The sequence below is a fragment of the Megascapheus bottae genome, chromosome 1 (genome assembly GCF_031878675.1).
Source record: "Megascapheus bottae isolate mThoBot1 chromosome 1, mThoBot2.hap1, whole genome shotgun sequence".
Classification (NCBI taxonomy): Eukaryota; Metazoa; Chordata; class Mammalia; order Rodentia; family Geomyidae; genus Megascapheus; species Megascapheus bottae.
In genome coordinates this window covers 92,994,976-93,020,825 of record NC_143509.1, presented here as the reverse complement: position 1 = coordinate 93,020,825, position 25,850 = coordinate 92,994,976, and the positions used below count along the sequence as shown (strand labels likewise).

Sequence of the window (25,850 nt, the reverse complement as noted above, 5' to 3'; positions counted from 1 at the left end):
TGGAGTTTATATCTACTTTGGTGAATTAAGCTTCAAATTAGAATTCTCTAAAATGGGCAAAAAGAAGAAAGGAGGAACTTGTCTAGAGAGAAGAAATATGGATAAAGGTAGAAGCTGTATTCAAGTTTATGTAAATAAATAATGGAAAAAGCACAAGGCCCACTCAGTGTGCCAGTGAATTTTGGCCCTGCTTTCTTTTTCCTTCGTGGTGCTTCCCTGAGGCATTCCATCTGTTTGTACTGCTTTTGTACTAACCACAGTAAATTGCTAAACTCCTACTAACTCCAATAAATCCCCAAAACTGTAGGCCTAGCAACAGCTTGCCTGCTGAGTCCCAATGCCATGTTCCAAAGTACCAGAATATCTCTGTTCTTTGAAACCACATCAGTGAGGGAACTCACTGTGTCCTAGAAATCTTTTACATTTTTATGGATTTTCCCAGTGGAACTAAATTTACCCTTGCCTCCTCCCTTCCCCTTAGACATGATTTCTTTTTCCTTTTTCTTCTTTTTTTGTGGGGGAGGGGGAAGGTCAGTCGTGGGGCTTGAACTCTGGACCTAGGCTCTGTCCTTGAACTCTTCAGCTCAAGGCTAGAACTCTACCACTTGAGCCACAGCGCCATTTCCTCAGCCATGATATCTTTTTTTAAATATTTTTATTGTAATTAATAGAAGGATTACAGTTACATTCGTCAGATAGAAGGTGCATTACTTCATACACATTGATACCCCTTTTCATGTTTTTGTTCCCACTTCCCTCCCACTACCCACTCCCCTCAATTTGTTTTCCCCCTTTCCTTTCCTATTTCAAATAAACAAATAGTATATACAGTATACCAGATAACAAGGTAAGATACTGTAACAATTTGAGAATAACCAAGTGACAGCAAAAGAGATGAGAAATAACATAGTACAACAATCACCCATTATATGGCTCTTGTTTCCACATCCTGGAGGTCCTTTTGTTTAGCCTCATCCTATATGGCCTTAGGTATCTAAATTTTGCACTATTGTAATCCTCTGCTAGAAGAGTCCTAGGTGTGTACTAAATATTACAAATGAAGTAAACCATTGAGCCTATGTTCCTTTGGATCTGGCTTACTTCACTTAATATGATTTTTTCCAAGTCTTTCCATTTCCTTACAAATAGGGCGATGTCATTCTTTCTGATGGCAGCATAGAATTCCATTGTGTATAAATACCACATCTTGTTGATCCAATCATCTACTGAGGGGTATCTGGGTTGGTTCCATATCTTTGCTATGGTAAATAGTGCTGCAATGAACATCATTGTGCTAGTGGATTTAGTATTCCTTGTTTCTGGACGATTGGGCAAATGCCAAGTAGTAGAATTGCCGGGTCATAGAGGAGCTTTATGTTTAGTCTTTTGAGGAACCACCATACTGTTTTCCATAGTGGTTGAATGAGTTTGCACTCCCACCAACAGTGTATTAGTGATCCCTCCTGGCTACATCCCTGCCAGCATCTGTTATTTGATTTCTTGATGGTGGCCATTCTAATAGGAGTAGGTGGAATCTCAGAGTTGTTTTGATTTGCATTTCTTTTTTTTTTTTTATGAGACTCTTTTTTTTATTGTAATTAGTAAAATGGTTACATGATATTTGCCAGATAGAAGGTGCATTAATTCACATACATTGATATCCTTTCACATGTCTTGGTACCTATTTCCCTCCCCCCCCCACACCCCCGATTTGCATTTCTTTTATGGCCAGAGATGTCGAGCATTTCTTCATATGTCTATAGGCCATTCTTATTTCTTCTTCAAAGAAGACTCTTTGTAAGTCTTTGGTCCATCTTTTAATAGGATGGTTGTTTATTTGAAGATTAGCTTAGGAGTGATTCTATTTTTTTAGCTGTTAATGTATTTTAGATATGAGGCCTTTATCTGTTGTATGGTTAGTGAAAATCTTTTCCCACTCTGTGACCTTTCTGTTTAGCTTGCTAGCTATGTCCTTTACCATACAGAAGCTCTGCAGTTTAATGCAGTTCCATTTGTCCAAACTTTCTTTGCTGTGTTCTGGGTCTTTATTAAGAAATTTTGGGGCTATACCGAGGAAACCTATTGTACTCCTATTCCTTCTTGTAAAGTTTTCAGTGTATCTGCTATTACCTAAAGGTCTTTGATCCATTTGGAGTTAATCCTGGTGCACGGTGACAAAGAAGGATCCAACTTCAGTTTTCTGCAGGTGCTTAACCAGTTCTGCCAGCACCACTTGCTGAAGAGGCTGTCTTTCTTCCATTCTATTTTTTGGCTCCCTTATCAAAGATTAGGTCTTTGATAAGGTCTGTAGGTTGATTTCTGGGTCTTAAGTTCTATTCCATTGGTCCTCAGCTCAGCCATGATTTCTTATCATCCTTAAGTCTTGTATGTTCTGCCTGCTGTGTGTATACATTCCTGTGGAATCCCTGCTCTGCTCATCAGATCCTGTCCACCTGTCATCCTTGCACTGCACTCTCAGCTGGTCACCCCACCCTTGTCTCACACATTGGGCCCCTCCCTCCAACCCCAATTCTTCCTCTGCAGGTCTGCCAAAACTTCCTACTGAAATACAAGTAACAACTTCCTATGGCTTTTCTTACTTGAAGAGTTGAAAGCTTCAATATGCAACAGAAATGCTCATGCTCCTTCCTCCTTCTGCATTTGCCTAGGGAGTCAAAGGGAAGATTGGGCGTTTCAGTTGACAGTTACAGTCAACTACTAAGTGTTGTCTGTGATGCCACTGGGCCAGATTCTTAATGAAAGTGAGACATTCTATGCTTCAGTCACAGAGCCAAGCCCTCTGGCATTCGGTTGTCTTCAGTATTCACACAACTTGTGAATTGCACACAAATGCAGTATAGGGGCTAATGATCATGTAGGAGAGTTCACTGATCCTATCTCCTTACTAATGGAGATGCTAGAATGGGCCCTTACTTGTCAGCACAAATGTTGAAGGGGTAGAAGTGAGACTGAAGCTAAGGTCTGCCTGAACAGCGGATCCAGGTTCTCTCTGACACCCATTCTCCTCTTAGGTTGAATTTTCTCCTATTTGAACTCAGTGCTCACCATGTTAGGGAACCACCTCTCATTAAATATTCTTAATATTTAATGTGTCTAACCAGTGTTTCACTCTGGGAGCTCTCATGGCATCCATGTGTCTGTCATTCTTGCAAGCAGATTCAACAAGAATTTGTGTTCTTTGTGTTACTATTGTAGACAAAAAGGTTGAATCAATTCCTAGACTTTAAGGTAGATGCTCATTAAATTAGACTGATTATGTGGTTCTTTCATAATCTTAAAGCTCTCAAAGCTCCTTCCTTTTATGACACAGTCTGTGAATTTTCAAAACTTTATTTTTTTATAAGTGGTTTGTCTTTTATTTTGTATCTTCTACTTCAGTTTGAATTATTACATGTAGGTTCCTAGAAACAATCATTTATTACTTTATGTTTTTCTTTCTTTAAATGATCTATTTGCATATAGATGATGATGATTCCCTGCTAAGAAAGGCTTAAGGCATTGTCTGTAGGAGGGAAAAATTCCCTAATCTATTTTAAATAGCTGTTTAGGACTTTTATATTTTTCATTTCATAAATGAGTAATTATCTTAATGAAGATATGGCTCCTCTTTAAAGTCCATATTCCGCTTGAAATCATCTTCTATCCCTCCAGAAAGGCAGACTCTTCCATCCCAACCTTTGCTCTATGAATCTATCTTAAAATTATTGGTATTCTTTTGCCTTTTGTAATCTTTAAATCTATGCAAAATGGGCCCTTTTCAACTCTGGTGCTGATGTTTTTCTCAGAGTGATTCGTTTTGCAGGTACCTTGAGGCAAAGAGTATGGTAGCTCTCAATTCAGATTTGGCTATTTAACAGAATGCTGTAATGACATATTTATGAGACAGGCACTAGAAAAGAAAGAAGAGCAACAGCCAATTTTTCTTTTTCTCATTCAAAATTAATAAAAACACAATTATAAACTAGATGCAGGAAGGATCTAGCTGAACAAATCCATAGCTAATGAGATTAGAATTGAAACATACAGCTGGAGGTCAAGAAACTCGCTTTTAATAAGAGAATGCTTAATTTTTATTACAATTGTACTATGGTCTTTTAATAAGATTTTCTACTCTGAAGGAAAAATGCCACATGCTTATTTCAAAGACAGCAGTTCCATTTTCTTCTCCGACTAAGTCTATTGATTTTATGGAGGAAGGGATAGATTAATCCAGACTAGAGTAGGTTTAAAACAGAATGACTATGACCCTTCACAATCTTACAAAATAGAACATTTCAGCCTCCTGAAAAATACACCTAACCTCACTGTGTAATTACAAGTTTAAAAAAAGGAATTCGGGGTGGGGAAGGGGGATCATGAAAGTATATGAAGTGAGAAAGTTGTCAATTTATTCTGCTCATATTCTTCGTTTTTCTTATGAAGTGACGTTTGGATATGTGTAGATTTAACAGCTGACTTAGCATGTGCTGACAGTGTTTAGTCAGATGGTAAACAACCCCAGGCATTTTCTTTTAAAATATTCTGAGAATATCTCATTCATATTTTCCCAGTATTATTAATGGGATAATTGGTATGAATTATTTGGCTTGCTTCATATAAATATCTATTTTTAACTTCTTCCAATGAAGGCAGTGCGTCTTCCAAAATAAAACCTCTTATTTTTTAAAATACATTGTTAAGTGTATGGAAAACTATCATACAAAATGTTTTAATCTCCAAAATGGAAATGTATGAATTTGGATGGCACTCCAATTTTCTAGCCAGTTGAATGCTGTGTTGAAATGTCTCCAAACAGAAAGATACATGGGTGAATGACATCACCATTCCCTCAGGTTTCTAGTAGGGAATTTCCGCAGTCTGTGCTGGGGGCCATTGCCCATTAAGCATTCATATCACACATAGTGTCTAGTAGAGTCACTTGCATACATTCAGTTCTCTATGCTTTATGTAGAGGTAATATTTTATTCTCCTTTGCTTATTTAGCAGTTCATGACTTGCATAAATATAGTTACAGATGATCCATGAAATTAATTGATAAAGATCTTAAAAGTGGGCATGTAAATCATAAGATTTCCTGAGTGACTCAACAGTCCTGGGGCTTGAAGTCAAATCCTGGGCACTGTCCTTGGAATTTCTCAAAGTTAGCACTTTACCAATTGAGCCACAGTACCACTTCTAGCTTTTTCTGTGTATGTGGAATGGAAGAATCAAACTCAGGGCTTCATGCATGCTAAAAAAGCACTCTACCACTATAGGCCACACTCCTGACCCCCTGAGTGATTTTTATAGTTTTCCATCCAGTCAAGCAAATATTTTCTTTCCGGTATCTGCAATCTACAATGATTTCAAAAGTGTAGTTTCTAGGAAAAATAATGTCCAAAAGGGTTGAATTTCTTTTGTTCACTTTAGTGTTTAAATGAGTACTATCTCTACCATTCTGATAGTCAATTTGTTACCATTAATATACATAATTGAATACAGTATATTCTTATTTACTGAGCTCCATTTACAATTATTAGATGACAAACTTTAAACACATTTTTTTTTTTTGTCAGTCATGGGGCTTGAACTCTGAGCCTAGGTGCTGTCCCTAAGCTCTTCAGCTCTAGGCTACTGCCCAATCCCTGGGCCTGGGCATTGTCCCTGAGCCCTTCAGCTCACAGCTACCCTACCACCCTATCGCCCTACGGCTAGAGCCATAGCCCCACTTCCTGTTTTCTAGAGATTAATTGGAAATAAGAGTCTCACAGACTTTAGTGCCCGGGCTGGCTTTGAAACCCAATCCTCAGATCTCAGCCTCCTGAGTAGCTAGGATTACAGGCATGAGCCACCTTGCTTGGCTTTTCTTTCTTTTTTTTTTTTTTTTTTTTTTTGCCAGTCCTAGGCTTGAGCTCAAGGCCTAAGCACTATCCTTGGACTTTCTCAAGGCTCTTAGAGCTCTACCACTTGAGCCTCAGCACCATTTCCGGCTTTTTTTCTATGTATGTGGTACCGAGGAATCGAACCCGGGTCTTCGTGCATGCTAGGCAAGCACTCTACCACTAGGCCAAACTCCCGGCCCCTTCATTTTGATGAAATATAATTGGTCACTTCTTTTCTTGTTATCACTTTGTATTATGTAGAAGAAAATATATCTCAATCAAAAATCATAAGGATTTATCCTTTTTTTTTAGTTCCAAAAATTTATCATTTTAGCTCTGCCCATTAACCCTTTGATTTATGTATGGTATACGAAAAGGATATCATTTCATTTTTTGTTTTTATTTGTATGTGTGTTTTATATGTGTGTGTGTACATGTGCCAGTCTCAGGGCTTGAACTCAGAGCTTGGGTGCTCTGAGTTTTTTGTTCAAGGCTAGCACTCTACCATTTGAGCCACAACTTCACTTCTGGCAGTGTGTGTGTGTGTGTGTGTGTGTGTGTGTGTGTGTGTGTGTGTGTGTGTGTGTGTGTGTGTGTGTGATTAATTAGAAATAAAGAGTCTCAGGGACTTTCTTGCCCATGCTGGCTTCAAACCGCAATCCTCAGAGCTCAGCCTCCTGAGTAGCTAGGATTACAGGCATGAGCCACCTGTGTCCCACTTAACTTCATTCTTTTTCATGTAGATACCCAGTATACCAACAACTGTTTGTTGAAAAAGACAACAGTATTCTTTCTTGATTGATAGATCTTCACACCCATGCTGGAGTTTCCTTATACTGAATTCTGTTCCCTTGGCTTGCCTATTTTCATTATATTAATTCTGTAATATTACAGTATGTTTGGAAATTTCCAAGTGTCAGTATAGTCCTCTTTTTAAGATGATTTTGACTATTCAAAGTGCCTTGCATTTTGTCGTTGTTGTTGTTACCAGGGTGTGGACTCAGAGCCTCATACCCTTTCTTGCCTTGTTTACACTCTACCACTGGAACTAAGTCTTTAGTCTAGTATTTTGCTGGTTGCTTGGAGATAGAGTCTGGCAGACATTTCGATCAAGGCTGGCTTCAAACCAGATTCCTTAGATCTCAGCATTTGAGTCGCTAGAAATACAGTTGTAAGCCACTGGTGTTTAGCCACCCACAGGAATTTTGAGGCCTTTTTTCACCATTTTGTTGAGCATTTTGTTTTAAATAAAATTTAAACTACACTGTAACAATGATACAATTGCACTGTATAAGCTATACTGTAACTATGAGATGATTCCATGAGTTCCATTTGGGAAGGTGAATATTTAGAAGTGGCAAGACAATTGATTTAGTACAATGTTGTCTTTTGCACCTTGTTTTGATGATTTACAAGGTATGACTTTGAGAACTTTAAATGATGACAATGACATAACAATAGTTTTTGTCCATTTTTTAATGCCATGTTTTTGCTTGTGTGTGTTGGGGGGGGGGGCACCTAGGCATGTGGAAGAGCCTAGACACCAAGCTTCTGCAGCCTACTATGATCCGGAACTGTTGCTGCTCTAAAGTGATTCTCATCTTACCATCTCTTGTGTGTGGCTCTGGAATTTGGAACAAAATTTAAAAAGAAAAAAATGAGTGGGGAGTGGAAACAGACCACAGTGATGGAGGCAGGACTATTTCCTGGCATTAAACACTACAACAGATGTGTCCTAATTTTTTGTGGAAATCTCGGGAACAGCAGTGATTTGGGACTATCATAAAGGCTGGTTATCCTACTTTTTACAAGCAGATGCCTTCAGGGTTCATTTTTATACAGAAGAGAAAAAAATCGAGGTGATATTCACCACAAAGAATGTAAAGATGAATCCAAATGAAGATTAATTTTGAAAGATGTTTCCACATACACCTAAGGCTGTGAAAAAATTTGTTTGCATGAGTCAGACTTCCAAAGCATTGTTAATTTCCCTTTTACTATTCATCTCAGAAACAAATTCTGCAATGTAGTCCCTGAACAAGTGCCATTATTCTTTGTTAATACTTCTTATATCACACGCACTCCAGGCTACTTTAAACAGAAAAAATCACAGAAAGTGAGATATAATCGTTCACCAAGTATCATAGATCTGCCAGCTGCTGGTGACTCATGCTAATGATACTAGTTACAGAAGAGGCTGAGATCTGGAGAATAACAGTTTGACTCCTGCGTGGTCTGAAAAGTCCAAGAGACTGCATAGCCTGTGAAAACGCTTATGGTTGGGAGAAAGGAGTCTTCTTTGTAACCCAGAGACCTGTCTGAGTTCATCTATCTTTTTAAGCTCTTTCATTGCGAGGATCACAGATGCCTGCCACCATGCCAGGATTTTAAAGTACATTTAGTATTTGCGTGTGTGCGTATTCCAATCCTGGGGCTTGAAGTCACAACCTGGGTACTGTCCTTGAGCCTTTCACTCAAAGCTGTTGGTCTTACCACTTGAGTCACAGCCCTACTTCCAGCTTTTTTTGGTGGTTAATTTGAGATAATAGTTTCATAGACTTTCATGCCAGGGTTTCCTTTAGCCCTGATCCTCAGATCTCAGCCTTCTTTTTTTTTTATTGTAAATGTATAGAGGGGTTACAGTTATATTTGCCAGATAGAAGGTGCATTACTTCTCACACATTGATAGCCCTTCCCATTTCCCTCCTCTCTACCCCCTCCCAATCATCTTGTTTTCCCCCCTTTCCTTTTCTATTTCAAATAAACATATATACAAAATGCCAAGTAACAAAGTCAGATACTTTAACTATATGAGATTATGCAAAGGGCAACAAAAGAGAAGAGAAATAACATAGTACATTAAGAACAACAATCACAATACAAAGCTCTTTTTTCCATATCCTGGAGATCCTTTCATTTAGCTTCATCCTATATGGCCTTATATATCTAGGTTTTGTGCTATTGTAATCCTCTGCTAGGAGAGTCCTAGATATGTTCTAATTATTATAGGTGAGATCTTAGCCTTCTGAGTAGAAGCAGAGCTCCTGGCTTAATACACTTATTTTTAAATATACATCAACTAAAACAATGCTTGGGACCAACAATGTTTCAGAATTCAGAATGCTTCAAATTTCTGGAAAGTTTTTATGTAGATTTTAGTGGTTAGCCATTGCTAATCAAAAAAAAAAAAAGTCTGAAAACCTCAATGTTTTGAGGGTTTGAGTTAAGAGCATTTCAGATTTTCAGATTACACATGTTCAACCAGTACTGAAAACTCCTGGAGCTAACCAATCCAATTTAAAGGTTTGGTAATATTAGCAAGAACAGAAGTAGTATTATAACTTTACTTCTGAACAGTTTCCAGACTGCTGCTGACAGTGCCGGTGATATGAAGAAAATGGAGGAAAAGGGGGATTATGGAGGAATTGGATAGGGACTCTTTGTAGTCTATAGTGAGTCCCTGCTAGATTTAATTTAGAACTTATAGGCCACATTTGCCTGTCCCACCTTTTTGGCAGAAAACTAGTGTGTGTCAAGTCTTGAGAGATTTTTCCATCTTTATTGAGATTCTTCTTCATACTTGATGTTGTACTTTATTCAGGTATAGGATGAAAAATTAAAGCATCACTAGATTAAATCACAATCAGTAAGGAACAAAGAGTGGTCTAATTATCCTGTGTTTTGATAAACACGGAATCCATCTGAAAGTCAACTATCGTACAAAAATGTGAAGGCAGACTTGCTTTCTAGCTATCTTTGATATAAAGGGAAGCACTGGCTTCTTTCCCGCATTCGTCTGGGCCTGCATGCTGGGCCTCTAGCTCTTCAAGGGAACATGAAAGCAATATGGAACCTTCTTGCTTTACGTGGGTCTTGGATGGCTCAATCAAAATTAGAGGCTGTGAATGTTCTAAAAACGCTCAGTGCTCAAGGGCTTCCTGGTGTCTTGTCAAAGCTGTACAGAAATGAAAGTGGGTTTCTACCTGGGGTAACATGTTTTTTCTACAACAACAACAAAAAAAATTGGGATATTGGAATAGAATTTGAAGCCCTCTATGAAAATCACTGGGAAACTAAACTCATGGGAAACTTCTTGTATTCCTGAAAGTCCTTTTTCCTAAATTGGTCTAGTATATTTCTGTGTGTCTCAGTGAAACCAATGGATGTCTTAGATATTGTAGAAGAGAAAAATGAACTCTGCTTCCAGTGTGCTTTACTCCTTTCCAGGTGTGGTAGAGGTCCCAGCACTGGAAACAATCCAGCTATAGGCTTACACTCCACTTAGAAGCAAAAAGAAGTTGCTGATCAAAGAGTGGGCAGCTTGGTCTTTCCTAGTTTATCCTAAGGTCTGTTAGAGTGGATTGTGAGTAAATGGATTATAGACTTCTCCAGAACACTTAGTTCAATTGTAGCAAGGTCTCATTTTTTTTTTAAGGCTAGAATGAAAGCTACTATCCCTAACTGGCCCCTTAAGAACCTTTAGAGTAAGTCTTGTGGATTAACAAATTTATAGAGCTTCATTATTAAACCTGTTTTTCCTAATTAAATTTTGGCTATTGTCAAGGCTGGCTCTGCTGAAATTAGGCAGATGTCGGTTTACCTGCATCAGATTTCTTAAAAAGAGAGATCTTTATGGCATCTTTTTCTCTTCTTTTAAGAACATCTGTCCTTTTGCATTATGACCCACCCTTATGACCTCACTCAACATTTAATGACTTTCTTAAAGCTCCTGTCTCCAGATACAGTGGTCTTGAAAGCTAGGCTTTTCAATATTTGGACTGCAAGGGGACAGATCCACTTAGTCATGCTGTTGGATAGATCTGATGCACCTCTTCTTCATTCTTCTCCTAATATCTATTTAGCACCCATGTGTTCTTTATTCTGAAAGGATTTGGGAAACCTGTTTTTCCTACTTCTATACATGGCATCAAAGCTAAGAATGTTCCCTTCAGAATTCATATTGATGTATAATTGCATACATGATGGTTGGATAGTGGTAAAATGTGAGTGGCAGACTAAATGGTATAAAGTCTAACAAAACAAACCCATAAACAACTTTGTTAGCTATGCTCTCTTTCTTGAGCCAAAGGTTCGTACCCCTTACTTAGATGTTGCTACTAAACTTTTATTACATCAAGTATTATATTCCAAGCCATCCAAATGACACACACAAGAATAAAAGTATAAATTTTAGGCTAGTTGATATGTTGGGGGGGGATTGTTTGGTTGGTTGGGTTTTTTTGTTTTGTTTTTGTTTGGTTTTTTTTTTTTTTTTTTTGGCTAAGATCCAATTTGTTAAATGTGAGTCCTAAAATTAGCATGGGATACATCATCTACACCACTTCATTAAATATAGTTAGTGGACATAAGTTTAGCAGCCACTTCTTTCTGGCATTGGGGCTGTGGTGGTATTTTCATCACACTGAGATTAGCAAAACCTGAAACCTGCCAGGCATTTGCCACCCATTTTGCTGCCAGAGACAGCTCAGCTTCTGGCTTGTAGAGGAAATGACATAACCTCTGTGTTTACAAGGTGTCTGGAACTGAGACCCCTCTGCTTCCTTGCTGAGTTTACGAATTGACATTGGTATCCAGCATTCTCAGAGTCTTACCAGGATAAATCGTGCAGGTCAATGCAAGAAAATGAATATGTTTCCTTAGATGAGCACTAAAAGAAAAAGAGCTGAACTGAAGGAATGTTTGCTTGCCAGCAAAAGGCTTTCTGAAGTTTGGAGAGAAAAACTTGGTACCTAAAAGGCCAGATAAGACAGCCCTTCTCCCCAATCAGCTAAACTCAGCCTTGAATAAAACTTACTAAGAAACCACATTCTACTCTACGGCATTTATTTTTACCAGAAATAGTTGTCCAAAAGCAAGTAGTTAATATTCCTTTTCATGGGAAATAGATTGGTTTTCTAGGCATGCTGGAACCAATTATTGTGTTGTGGATAGCCTTAACCACCAAAAACCTCTTATCCCAGCATTCCCCAGAGAAGAAGTTTAAAAGCAAGGTATTGGCAGGGCCATCTCTTACTGAAGGCTTTAGGGGAGAATCTGTTCCAGAACTTTGTCTTGTTTTTGGTTCTGCAACCCTTTGGGTGGTAGTTGAACCTGCTGTGATCCGCCTCCGTCTCACATGGTGTCAGTCTCCTGTGTCTCTCCTTTCCTGTCTTCTCATCTATGACTTAGTGCCATCCTACTGCAACAGGGCCTCATTTTATCTATAACATTTGCAAAGACCCTATTACAAATAAGGTTAAGTTTGATTTGTTTTCTTTGCTTTGAATTCTAAGCATCTGAAATGTTGTCAAATTCCATCCCAAATGCTATCAGATCCCAATCAAAGAACTACACATCCGGAATTTGTTCCCTCTTCATTTAAAAAATAATAATTTCCATATTTAATTGGATCCAAATTGTGAAAGGTTTGAATTGCTTTGCTTTTTCTTGAGGCTGATGAATGAGTAAATTTGTAAATCATGGCTGTTTTAATTAGCTAGGGTTAATTAATATTTACCACACTTTGAAGATGAAACGACATGTGTAAATGCTCTGTAATATGAATCATTTTTCAATTTATTGTGAAAGCCTAAAGTATATTTGAATAAGGATTGCTTGCATCACACTTAGCTTTAGAAAAATAATATCCCAGCACTCTGGTAATTATGAGAGTTCTAAACTGTTTGGTGCATTAAGCGCATATATATTATTGAATATAATCATGATTGTACCTATTTAGAGAAAGGTAGTTGCTTTTTTGCTTTAGGTTAAATGTTTTAGAGAGGAGGAAGTGGGGAAATGTTAACTATGCTAACATTAAAATAATATTTTACAGTAACTTTTTAAATAAAGAGATTACTCAAATCCTCTGTACACTTTCAGCAAAACCATGGGAACTTGCATGGCCTCTTTTGCTGGGGCTGAAAATATGAAGACCAGGAATGGTTTGGAGAGATTGTAGTGAGATATCCCTTAGGAAGAGTATCCAAGAAGAATTAACTCCACCTCCTTCTCCTCCAGGAACCTCTAAACCCAAGTCTTATATAAAATGATAGCAGTATTTCTATAAGTTAAAGCAGTATTTCTATATAACTTATGCACATTCTCTTGCATATTTTAAGTGGTCACTAGATTCCTGATGATCCTTAATCCAATTTGTACATAGTGTCATATTGTATTGTAACACTGTAATATGTTCAGTAGAAATTCCGAGGGATTTTTTTTTTCCAAATGTTTTTGCTCCACGGATTGGTTGAATGTATGAATTCAGAGCACACAGAAATCAGCCGTCTGTCCCCCCTGGCCAAAAGAAAAGAAGTTACTCCCTCTTGGTAAGAGAAAATCCCATCCAGCAGAGTAATTTTCATCATGTTGACTAAAACACACACACACACACACACACACACACACACAACACACACACTCCTTGAGCAGACTCCCTAGATAACTAAAGGATCACTGGCCACCATCATGCTATCCCCCATCCCCATCATTGTCTACATGGAGCAGAATCTCTGACATCAAATCCTCGAAACAACAGAAAGAGGATCAGTGTGCTTTACCTTTCACCTCCTACATATGCTCTCTCCCTTCTTAGTAAGCTAATATTAAAATTTGAGGGGTAGTACTCAGGGTCTTATGATTGCTAGATAGGTAATCTATCTCTTGTCACTTGAGCCATGACTATCTAGGCCTAAGACTTTTTTTTTTTTTTTTTGCCTTTGTGATGGTACTGGAGTTTGAATTAGGTCCTCAAGAATACTAAGCGCTTCTTGAATCATGCTTCCTGATTTCTTTTCATAGACCTATAACTTTCGAGAAGAAATGCCTACTGACAACTACCAACCTGAATTTATTGTGCTAAGCCCTGTAATTGGAAACTGTAAGGTGGAACTGTTGACAACTTAATTCAATCTGACTAAATCCCTTCGAGTTGATCTAATATGGACTTTTTCTGCTAGTATCAGAGAGCACCTGTTTCTTCCTGATGCTTACCGGTTTTAGCATAGACATGACCTCTCCACCTTATTTCTGCTGGCTTCCTGACTTCTTTATAACATAGTTCTGATAAACTCAACACATTTAAACTCAACACATTTAAACTGAATGGCTTTCTCCCCCATGTCCACTCTTCACATACTCCAAACTGAGGTGGAGATTTCTAATTTTACTCATGATCCTTATAATGTTTCTGCCATCCAGCCACCACACCACCAGCAAAGCACCCACTGTCCACTGTCCTTCCTTTTGTCCCTGCCTGAAATCATCGTGGTCCAATCAATATAGCCCTCTGCCTTCAGGATGTCTCACAGGCTTAACCTTTACAGTGTCTAAATTACTTTCTCGTTGTTTCCTTATACCCAACAACTACTAGGCTGTTGTTATCCTTTGTGGTTTGCTATACATTTGCATTTGCTAGGACAATAATTTCTCAGTATATTAATTTTCTATGAAGTACTTGAGGCAGCTATATTTAGAAAGGAAAAATGTTAATATAGATCACAACTTTGGAGGCTCAGAGCCTAATATCAAACAGCCCATTGATTTGGCCACTAGTTAGTGCAGTAAAGGTGATCCATCTGTCATAGCAGGAGAATAGATATATAGGAGTCTTGACAGCATCTTCTTCAACTAGAGCAGAAAAAGTGAGACCCTGGGTCCCATAATCCCCTTTGAGGGAGGGCACACATGATTACTCAACAATCTCCCACCAGGCCCCTCCCCCTAAAAGTTCTACCACCTCCCAGTAGTTCCAGTTTCCAGTATTTCCACCCTGCTGGCCAACCTTTACATGTGGACCATTTCAGGCACCATACCCGACAACTCAGTCTTGTTCCATTTCCCTTCTTCTCTGCCATAGCATTTCTGACCATGTTATTCTGTTGACTACGAGTTCTGTGAATTGGAAATGCCTGGTGCAGGGGATTTCTGGGAGATGCAGGACTGGCCAGTGGATAAATGAATGCATGACATCACCTGTTAAGGTGGTTGGATTTTCCTGAGTTCCAAATTCTTTTCCTTTTTCCTTAGTCTTTCAGATTCTTTCACATCTGTGCATTATGAACACCTTCTACCTATCATAAATCCCAAATACAAGCCCTTACATTGGCAAGCCTGTTTTCCCTATTCATTATTTTGTGAACTAACAAAGAAACTGATGCAGAAAAGACCATCATCCTATCTAATACTGCTCACTTGAAAGCAAGTTTTATGTTTAAAAAGAAAAAAAAAGAAACAGAATAGGCCAATGTACAAAAGAGCATAAAGGATTTGCTTAGGTTTTTTTAATCTGCATAAACTAACATTTCAAATGAACTATTATGTATACAGAAATGATGTGCCATGTGTATGATGAAATATTCATTTATACAAATTTTACCCACTCACCTCTTACCTTTAAAATTGTCAGCATAAGTCTTTTAAACTCTTGGAGTGAAGTGAATTAAGTATGGAGGTTGAAATGTTTCTCCTATGAGTTCACCAGCCTTAATAGTGAACTTGTAAAAAGTGCTTGTAAAATGCACTTATTATGAAATTCTAACACTGAACACTTACCAGCCTGGATCAATTCAAATTATGGAGTGCTCTTTGGTTGTGAGGAGGAGGGCTGTTTCCCATTCCTTTCATGCGCTACCTTTGATCAAACAGACTTCTCTCTTGAGCTTAGGAGTATTGGTCAGGCATGACCATGTACATTGGTTTCACTGAGATTCAGTGAAAGCCTCTCCTAGTGTCAGATCCACAGCCTGCACACAGTCATCAGCTGTGGATGCAGACACCATAGCTAGCATAGCCCCATTCACTTTCCTGTGTCACTGAAGTTATAAATTGGAGCTGAAATCAGGTCTGTATGCATCTGGACAAGCCATGTACCTTCCCCCAAAGAAGTCACCTTGTCAGTGGGTGAAAGTTTGGCCTTTATTGGAAGTTAAAGTGATGTATCCATTTCTCCCAGCTGTCTGTTAACTGGTTCAGAGCTCAGGCAGAGAACAGAGGACTGTACAGACTGATGTACAAAATATCTCCAACACATCAGGGGAATCTTAGGCTTACATTGTCTATAGTCTCCTGAATATTTTTGTCTTTACAAAGATGTATACAGGAGTATTAAACCTGTCATTTGAATTTTACAGAAAGATTTTCCACTTTTCTTAGCCTCACTAAAAGATATTACCCATTTTTTGAAATGAAATGTAGCATTATCTCCTAACATAGCCAAATTCAGGTTTCATTTTTCCCATTTACTATGCGTCTTGAACTTGTCTAAATGTTGAAAGAAGCAAAGATACCTACCAATTAGGCAAAAATACAATACTGGAAATTGAATGTTTCAGAGCTAAAGAATTAAACTGGTGAAGAATTTTTCCATGTAAGCTCATCCATCTCCATCTTCAAACCTAGTGATCCAATTCCAACGCCACAGAATATCTCAGTAACCTCAACAGAAGTTATTTTCATTAACCGCATACAAATGAATTACTACTATTCCTATTGTGCACTGAGTAGTTTCTTTTGTAATTGGTAGCCTCAGATTCTTTTATAGCTATATGAAGGAATATAGAAGAATCACAGTGAAGTCAGCCTTTACCACCAGTGTTACATTTGTTAACCACAACTTGAAGAGAAAATTCCACATGATGACCTTGAAAAATCCCTAAGCTCAGCCCTCCAAAAGCAAGTCTGTCAGCCAGCCCAAGATGGCCAGTTTCTTCTCTATCACCTGATTAGTCAACTGTTTCTTGGGTTGAGACTATATGAATTGATTATGCTTTATTAGAGGCCACATGATGTGTTTTCACTATAAATTGAAAACTGGAAAATATTCAGACAGACATAGACATAAGCCTACAAAGTATAATACTAATTTTTTATTTCAAGACAATTTTCTCTCTGCTTTTGCACTCGGAGCTGGCATTCTACCATTTGAGCCATGTTTCCAGCTCAGCTTTTCACTGGTTAATTAGAGAGGGAATCTTACAGGCTTTTCTGCCCAGACTGGCTTTGAACATTCATCCTTCAATGTTCTGCCTCCTGAGTAGATAGGATTATAGATGTGAACCACTGTCATTTGGCTTTTGTTACTCTTTAATAACTACAATAAACAGACATTGTGGTTTATGCCTGGTATCCCCTCTATACATAAGTTGGAAATCATAGTCCAGGGCTGTCTGAGCAAAAACACTACATCCTGTCTCATAATAAAATAAGGACAAGAAGTATAATATGATGAATACACTTTTTAAAAAAAAGCTAAAAGGGCAGATGACCTGGGTCAACTAGTATACTGCCAAGGATCAAGTGGTACAGTATGAACCTAGCAAGATCCTGAGTTCAAGGCCCAATACCACCAAAAATCAGTTTATATACATAATGGCTCCTTGTAGCTAAATTCTTCAGTATGTTATTTTGCCAAAACAAGGAAAAATATATGAGAATTACAGCCTCAAAACAACATTCCTTCAGAGATTATTTTTCTAGTATAGAAACATAGTCGGTTGTCTACATCAAGTTGCTGACAGCCGTGTTTGAATAAGACCTATCACTTAATGTGATAGGAAGAAGATCCACCATTGGTAGACATTCCCCAAAGAAATAGGGGAAGGGAGCCTTTTAATCTGCTTTTGTATTCCAAAAGCCTAACTTGCTTTTATCTTCATATCTGACAGATACCACTGGTAGAACTAAGTTGTTTGATGTATGAGCTTCGAAGCCAAAAGAAAATTTGTGTTAAAGCCAGGTGATATGTCAGGGAATTGTCACTTGAAATAAGGAGTACTTTTACAAGTTATTTACAGCATTGTCTGTATCCCCTCCAAGGACAGTTTGTTGCTATAAGTGGACAAAGCATTTAAAAATCTGTAGCCAGGAAACTACTAAGCAAAAATAAACCCAGATTTAGACATGGAGTCTGAGTCTTAGTTCTGGGAGATTTTCAAGGTTGATAATGTCACTAAAAATAAGAATCCTGACCTGGCTTTCTAGAGGTCAAGATCATGACTACATTTGTGATACAGCATTACTTTATGATAAAATGTCTAAATCCCCCCCACCCCCAAGTTAGAAAGCAAAGCCTCCTACTTTTCAAAGTGGGAAGTCTTTCAGTCTTGGCCTCTCTTGCCTCACACTGTGGATGAGGAAGGGTATTGGGTAAGATTGGTTCTGCATTCTTCTACAAGGAGTTGAAGTTATTTTGAATGTGAGGTGGAGTTGGAACCTAAGGATGGTTCATCTAACAAGTGTACTGAGGCCATTCTTCTGAGAATAGAGAATGGAGAATGTGAAGTGTTCCAGGGGAATTGCACTCAATGAGAAGGAACGTCAAACGAGGAAGGGCACACTTGCTTAGATAAAGCAGCCTCGCATGTCTGTGCTGCAGTTTTTACCTGGCTTTGCTGCTCTGTGCTTAAGAAACTCTTAGATTATAAATTAGACCTCACTATCTTAGTTTATTCTTATTAAAAAAACAAATCAGCTGGGTGCTAGTGGCTCATGTCTGTAGTCGTAGCTACTCAGAAGGCTAAGAGCTTCAGATTGCTCTTCAGTGCCAACCTAGGCAAGAAAAGTCCATGAGACTCTTATCTCCAATAACCTCCCACTTCCGCTCCCTCCCCGCCAAAAAAGCCAAAAGTAGAGCTGTTGCTCTAATGGTAGAGTGTTAGCTTTGAGCAACAGAAGCTTAGGGACAGTAACCAGATCAAGCCCCAGGACCAGAAAAAAATAAAATAAAAAGGAGAAAATAAATATCATCAAATATTACCCAAAACTAACAATGCTCCTTAGTGTCACAGTACAAGCCTATCACGCATTCCAACTCTTGGGGTATAGAGACAGGAAGATTGCAAGCTTAAGGCCAGCTTGAGCTACACAACCAGACCTTGTTATTAAAAAAAAAAAGGCTAGGATTATATCTCACTAATATAGCATGCTGAGAGCCCTAGGTTCCACTCCTAACATGTCCAATAGAATTTTCATAGAAGCACAAGATGATGGCCGAGGGAATCAGAACACTTGGGAGTCAGTACCAACACTCCTGCTGGTTAATTTAAACCTCCTTCTCAGGGTCTTATCATTCAGACCCTGTCGGGGGTGGGCCATCCTCCCTCCTAAGGATTGCTGTGGGTGTCACATGGATCCATGGATCCTGACACGAACAGAGTCCTGACTTCTTGGCTGAGGTGCCTCACAGCTCTGCCAAGCATCTGCACGTGTACACGGCTGTAGCATGCACTCACAGAAACATCATGGCCAAGTGCAGTGAGCTCTTGAAACCTTTATTGGTCCTCCCTCAAGGTGGCCTAGCAAGCAGCTGCTCTTCCCCTGAACCCCATGAGTAAGTCCAGGTTCCGGACAAAACCACTCTGGTACTCTAAAAGAAGCTTGTGTGGCGGCCATGCCCTCTGCGCTTTGACGTACTTTCTTACTCAAGAGTTTGCACAACACTGTTTCCTGAACACTTCTTGAACACTTGGCTTTCTGCCAAACAAATGGTCCTGGTCCGGTGCAAAAGGAAACCCATAACCAGTCTTTGCTTTCCTGTGGCTTTCTGGTTCAGAGACATAACTTCAAGGCAACAGAGTGGTTTGGGTCCAAAGAAGAAACTGTTAAAGTTTAAACATTGAAGTGTTTTAAAGTGAAGTTTTCTCTGGCACTATTCCTTCTTGACCATTCTTCTACCTCCTCCCCTTCCCCAGTGTTTTATTCTGAGGAATTTCTGTTGTTTTGTTTTGTTTGTCAGTACTAGGGGTAGAACTTGGGGCCAGGGTGCTGTCCCCTAGCATTTTCACTCAATGCTGACACTCTAGCACTTGAGCCACAGCTCCATTTGCTGGGTAATTGGAGATAAGAGGGTCTTACACATTTTCCTGCCCAGGCTAGCTTTGAATAGTCATTCTCAGCTCTCATCCTCCTGGGTAGCTAGGATTACAGGCATGAACTTTTGTTGTTGTGGTTGGTGGTGGTGGTGATGGTAGTAGTTGTGGTGGTAATGGTGTCTTTTATGCATGGATAGTTGAGGCCATTGCATGGTGGTATTTTTTTATAGCTCAGGGTAGAGATTGGGTCTTCTCAAACTGAATCATATGTGAGAATCACCTGCTGGTTACTGTTTCTATGGGAACATTAATTTCTTAGACCTGGGTGGGACCTGAGATTCTGCATTTATAATAATTCCCCAGCTATACAGCAAGAGTTGAAATAATAGTATTTAAGAAAACAGAACCATAAAGATCACCCAGGTAACCATCCAACATGTTACACTGGAAGATCATAAGCCTTCCCAAGATCTTGAACACAATGAACAGCACAGCTCTTATACACAGAGCCAAGAATCAGACATGCCCAGAATCTCGGTTGTAAAATTAAATCTGATCTCATAGTTCTGGTGTGGATGGAATGCCTGGAATGGATGATGGCTGAATGCCTAGAGTGAATGACAACTGATTTATAGTGTGGCTTCTTGATAGGGAAAGATTATCTCCCTTTTACAAATACTTCTAATGTAGCTGGGGGTAGGGAAGAAGGCACTGCACATCCTGTAGTGAGGTTCACGCATTTGTGAACCTCAGTCTTTTCCAGCAGGCGCATAAGCAAATAACTATTGAGATGAAATGGTCATAGGAAAAGCCTCTGCTGGACAAATTTAAAAGTAAATTCTCACTTTGGATTAAAGTTGGAGATAAATATTTTTCCACCAGGAACCAGAAGGATCACAAAATAGGTAATAAAAATATAATGGAAATGGAAGTTTGATCCTAGATGAAAGGAGCTACAAGAAGCCATGAAGAAAATATTCTTCCCCATTCCAAGAATATTTAATGAACAGGTCATTCAGTAATTATGGAGCTTGTAAAACAGAGGTGTACTTGGGGCTGGGAGTATGGCCTAGTGGTAGAGTGCTTGCCTACCATGCACGAAACCCTGCATTCCATTACTTGGTACAACATACACAAAAAAAGCTGAAAATGATACTGTGGCTCAAATGATAGAACAATAGCCTTGAGAAAACCCAAGGCCCTGAGTTCAAGCCCCAGGACTGGCAAAAAAAAGGTATACTTAACATAAATGGTATTTTCTTGAAACCTTAATCTAGCTTTTTAAGTTTCAAAAGGAATTAGACCAATAGAGTAATAAAAGAGTACTAGATGAATTTTGTAGAATTAAACTTTTTTTGTAGTCCTTTCATTTATTAAGAGTCATTTTCTCTTGATGAATAGTCATGGCTGCCTGTTGCTTTTTAAAAATGGAAATAGTTTACCTTTTTGAAGATGAAACCATTACTGAGTGTCTCTCTTTTGAGTTAAGAGTCTCAGGTCCTCTTGTTCTCTGGGCTGGCTTTGAACCTTGATCCTCAGATCTCAGCCTCCTGAGTAGAATTACAGGTGTGAGCCACCACACCCAGCTCTGAGTATCTTTTGATCTTGCTTTCTCTGACATCTTTTTTTGTTGTTGTTGTTGTTGTTTTTGCAAGTCATGAGCTTGAGCTCAGGGCCTGAGCACTGTCCTTGGACTTTCTCAAGGTTAGAGCTCTACCACTTGAGCCTCAGCACCATTTCTGGCTTTTTTCTATGTATGTGGTACCGAGGAATCGAACCCGGGTCTTCGTGCATGCTAGGCAAGCACTCTACCACTAGGCCAAACTCCCGGCCCCTCTCTGACATTTTTTAAATGTTTTCAAGGATTTTTCTTTTTTTTTTCCTTTTTCCTGTTTAAGTATGTCTAAATACATTCTAAATACATTTTTCAGAGAATAAGTTGATAAGACTCTATATATTTTAATATTTGAAATTACCTCCATCACTTACACCATTAAAATATCGCCATCACTGAACCTAGTTAAATATTCCTTCTATAAACTTCAAATGTCAAGTAGCTAGTATTATAGAAAATCTTTTAACTCTAGAAGTAAATGATATAATTTTGAGCAATAGCAACTAGCTTTTAGGAACAAGGAGATGAAAGAGAGAACAGAAGAGAGGATAAGCAGGCAGGCTAAGTGCTTTTCACTGAGCTAAAAAAAAAAAAAGTCAGTGTTTTTTAGAATATTTTATCCTTTGACTTGAATTTCCTGAAATTAGTGTACTAAACCAGAAAAAATCAGCATGTTGGTGCCCGGTGAGAGGAAATTACTTGCCAATGGTATAAGACACAAAAGAGAAAAGTATCATTACCTCAGCCTAAAATGACCCATGGATAGCCTGTGAAAGAAAGCCCTGATTCAAGATTATCCAGCTATCTCAGAGATGCCTATTTGGAAGACAAAAGCAATAATGATTTCCACAGGGATGAATTGTTAAGTTAGCTTACAACATACCCCCTTTTTTCCTACCCCCATTCCCCAAAGTAATTCCTACTTTACTGTCTTTTCTCCATAAATGAGCACTGTAATGACAACACCCAGAATGAGTCCCTCTTCTGACCATTTGAGAGGCAAAAAAATAGGAGGGGCTGAGTGCATGAAGGTTAACCTTTGTTACCTTGGATGTGGATTTCAGCACTGGTGCTTACTGGACATAGGATCTTGACAGTAGATTATCTCTCTCCATTTTCTTTCCCATTAGGTAATAATGCTAGCCTTGGAAGGAAAGTGAAAAGTGAGAATGAGTTGGAGGCATGCTTTAAAAAATTCAGATAATTTAGATGTGCAGAGAGGGGCTGCCCTGGTAACTCTTACAAAAAAGAAAGATATCATGCTGGGTTCTCAAGCTGTTCAGAATTAACAGTTGGGTGTAGACAGCCAGGAGTTCTGAGCTGCATGGCTTGAAATAAGGAGTGGACATAGAGTATTATTTTAAAAAAATTGCTAGGAGAGCAATAGCTTAGTTACTTTGTACTGCTGTCACAGTATGACATGCTTTGCTACTGTTCCATCAAACTGCTTTAAGTGAGTATGTTTCAACAGACTTTTTACTTTTTCAGATAAATTGGTGGGGGGGGTATTGTGAACATAAAGGATAATCTGAAGAATGTTGATAAGATATTACAAATCAAAGTTAAATCCTCATTTTATTTTCTTCATTCTCTCTAGCATTAATACTCACTGGTGATTGTTTTGAAATATGTAATACAGTAAACTTCAATGCAAGTGTGATTGGACAACTAGATATTCTAATTAATCAAACATTACTACTAGAACATGTGCTATATCTCCATTTAATAAAAATATAATAAGGGGCTGGGAGCATACCCTAGTGGTAGTGTGCATGCCTAGCATGCATAAAGCCCCAGGTTCAATTTCTTGGTATCATACACTCAAAAAAAGCTAGAAGTGGAGCTGTGGCTTGAGTGGTGGTAGAGTACTAGCCTTGAGCAAAAAGTGTCCAAGGACAGTGCCTAAGCCCTGAGTTCAAGCCCCATGCCTGGCAAAATATATATACATACATACATACATACTACATTTTATATATAAAACAGAAAAATCTAGTGAGTCTTGGAGATTATAGCAAGAAATGCACAAACCTTGTAGTCATTTTGTAAAGCAGTGATTTCGCCTGATTCAAAATTATATACTATGTAAACAATAAATGTGTTTAAGGAAATGGATGAATCCAAGGTTTTTCACTAGGCCATGTGAAGTTCAGATAAGTCAGTGCTGTTCCATGATTGATTTTTGTTTGGTTATGTTTTAAAAGTGGGGGGAGGTTAATCACACCATTTGGGGGTGAGAGGCTATGGAGAAGAAAGGCAAGATAATTTGGTCTCAACCCACACTGGTAACATTGAGAAACCATAGTGATTCTTCCATGAGGGCTGAGCACAGCTTTGAGCACAGCTTTGTGTGTGCAGGACTACACCTGAAAGAAAGCACACAGAAACTACGTATAGATCATGTTGTGGGAAGCGTTTAAGGAACACAGAGTTTTCCAGAGCTAGACATCCAAAACACTTTCCTTACCCATGCACCTGTTAGAGAAGACCAGGGATCCATAGATATGTCCTGGGGTTTCAGAGAGCTGGAGCCTTACCTACTGCTCACATGGAGCCCCAAATGCCATACCCAAGCATGCTGTTGATTGTGATCATTGGTACTTGGGGACTTTAACTCCTTAGGACCAGTCTGGAAGGAGGGGTATGACAGTTCAGTGCCATGGCATTCATGGCATGGAGAATGTGTTATCTGTGACTGCACAGTGGCTAACCTTCCTCATTTGTCAGGTATTAAGTGGAGATGAAAACCCTTGTGGTGACTTTAAATGACATCCAGCCATGTCTGCAGCCGCGCTGGCTGCTCCAGGAATTGTCATTGTCACTCACCAAGGTATGCTTTGGTTTTGTGTAGATGAGCTACTTCAGAAAGAGCAAAACTACTCGGATGATGTCTTGGCCAACATGATCAGTGAGCCAAGAATCAGTTATGGGAACGATGCTCTCATGCCATCTTTGACTGAAACCAAAACCACTGTGGAGCTTCTTCCCGTGAATGGCGAGTTTAGCCTGGATGACCTCCAGCCATGGCATCCTTTCGGGGTGGACTCAGTGCCCGCCAATACAGAAAATGAAGGTAAGATTCCCTGGCCGGAGCAGCGATGCTCTAGGCTGCGTGTGTGTGTGTGTGTGTGTGTGTGTGTGTGTGTGTGTGTGTGTGTGTGTGTGTGTGTACTCATACAAAGAATATACATGTGTATATATGAGTACACACACATGTATATTCTTTGTAATATTCTTCAGTTATGACTTTTATATGGTAAAAATATTGTCTTTTCTTTATTTTAAAAAGTGTCTATACACCGCCACCAATGGTTTTGAGCACCCATAATCCAGGCTACTCATGGAGCTGAAATCTGAGGATCATGGTTCAAAGCCAGACCAGACAGGAAAGTCCATGAAACTCTTAACTCCAGTGAGACACTACAAAGCCACAAGTGGAGCTGTGATTCCAGTGGTGGAGCTCAGGGACAGCACTCAGAACCTGAGTTCAAGCCACACAACTGGCACACACACACACACAAAAAGTAGTGATTACTAGGAATTATTACTATATAATTACTAATGTGTCTTTATTACATAAAGATGGTTTTGAATAACTCAGTACAGTTTCATGCTATAAAGCAAGATTTTATTTGTGATCAAAGCTAAGAGTTCCACTTTACAGGTGCCTAAAGGGGATGATTATAGTGATATACAATGCTTTTGAGTAAAAACCAAAAGATTTTGCCTTTGGTTTCGTAATGAAGCAGGTTTACGTATAGGCCATGATAAGCGTGGTCGGAGTCTCCATTCCTATAAAATGGGGACCTACAAGAAGGAGTTATTAGGCTGGAATGCAGCTGAATGATAGACTCACCTAACACAGCCAAGACCCAGTGTTCTATCTTTAGCATTGATGGAAGAAGTGAAGAAGCCATATATGAAAAATATAAAAAGTATAAAAAAATTACTTAGAGTTAGGTGTGGTGATACACACCTCTAATCCCAGCCACTATGGAGGTTAAGATGATAAGAATTATTTGAGTCCACAAGAGAGCTCAAGACCAGTCTAGGAAACATAGGGAGATACACTTTAATAAAACGAAAAGCCAGAGGTTGCTCACAACTGTAGTCCTAGCTACTCAGAAGGCTAAGATCTGAGGATCAAGGTTCAAAGCCAGCCAAGGCACAAAAGGACCAGAGACTCTTATTTCCAGTTACCTCTAGAAAATGTGAAGTGGGGCTTGGCTCAAGGGTAGGATGGTAGACTTGAGCTGAAGAACTCAGAGACAGCGTCTAGGCTGAGTTCAAGCCCCATGACCCACCAAAAAAAGAAAGAAGGAAGGAAGGAAAGAGAGAAAGGAAAGAAAGAAAGAAAAGAAAGAAAGAGAAAAAGACCGGGCACAGTGACTCACACCTGTAATCTTAGCTACTCAGGAGGCTGAGATCTGAGGATCTCCGTTCAAAGCCAGCCAGGCACTAAAGTCCTTGAGACTCTTATCTCCAATCAACTACCAGAAAATCAGAAGTGGTGCTGTGGCTCAGGGGGAGGGCCATAGCCTTGAG

General features: G+C 39.1%; 1 protein-coding gene across 7 annotated transcripts in view; it reads left to right on the top strand.

Moving 5' to 3' along the window:
* Window positions 1–25,850, top strand: part of App (amyloid beta precursor protein) — a 199,155-nt gene that overhangs the window by 155,320 nt on the left and 17,985 nt on the right. For all 7 annotated transcript variants that reach the window (XM_090348296.1, XM_090348278.1, XM_090348304.1 and 4 more), the window contains one exon: window positions 24,157–24,378. In XM_090348296.1, coding sequence (XP_090204422.1) covers window positions 24,157–24,378 — 222 coding nt within the window. The remainder of the gene's footprint in view (window positions 1–24,156; window positions 24,379–25,850) is intronic.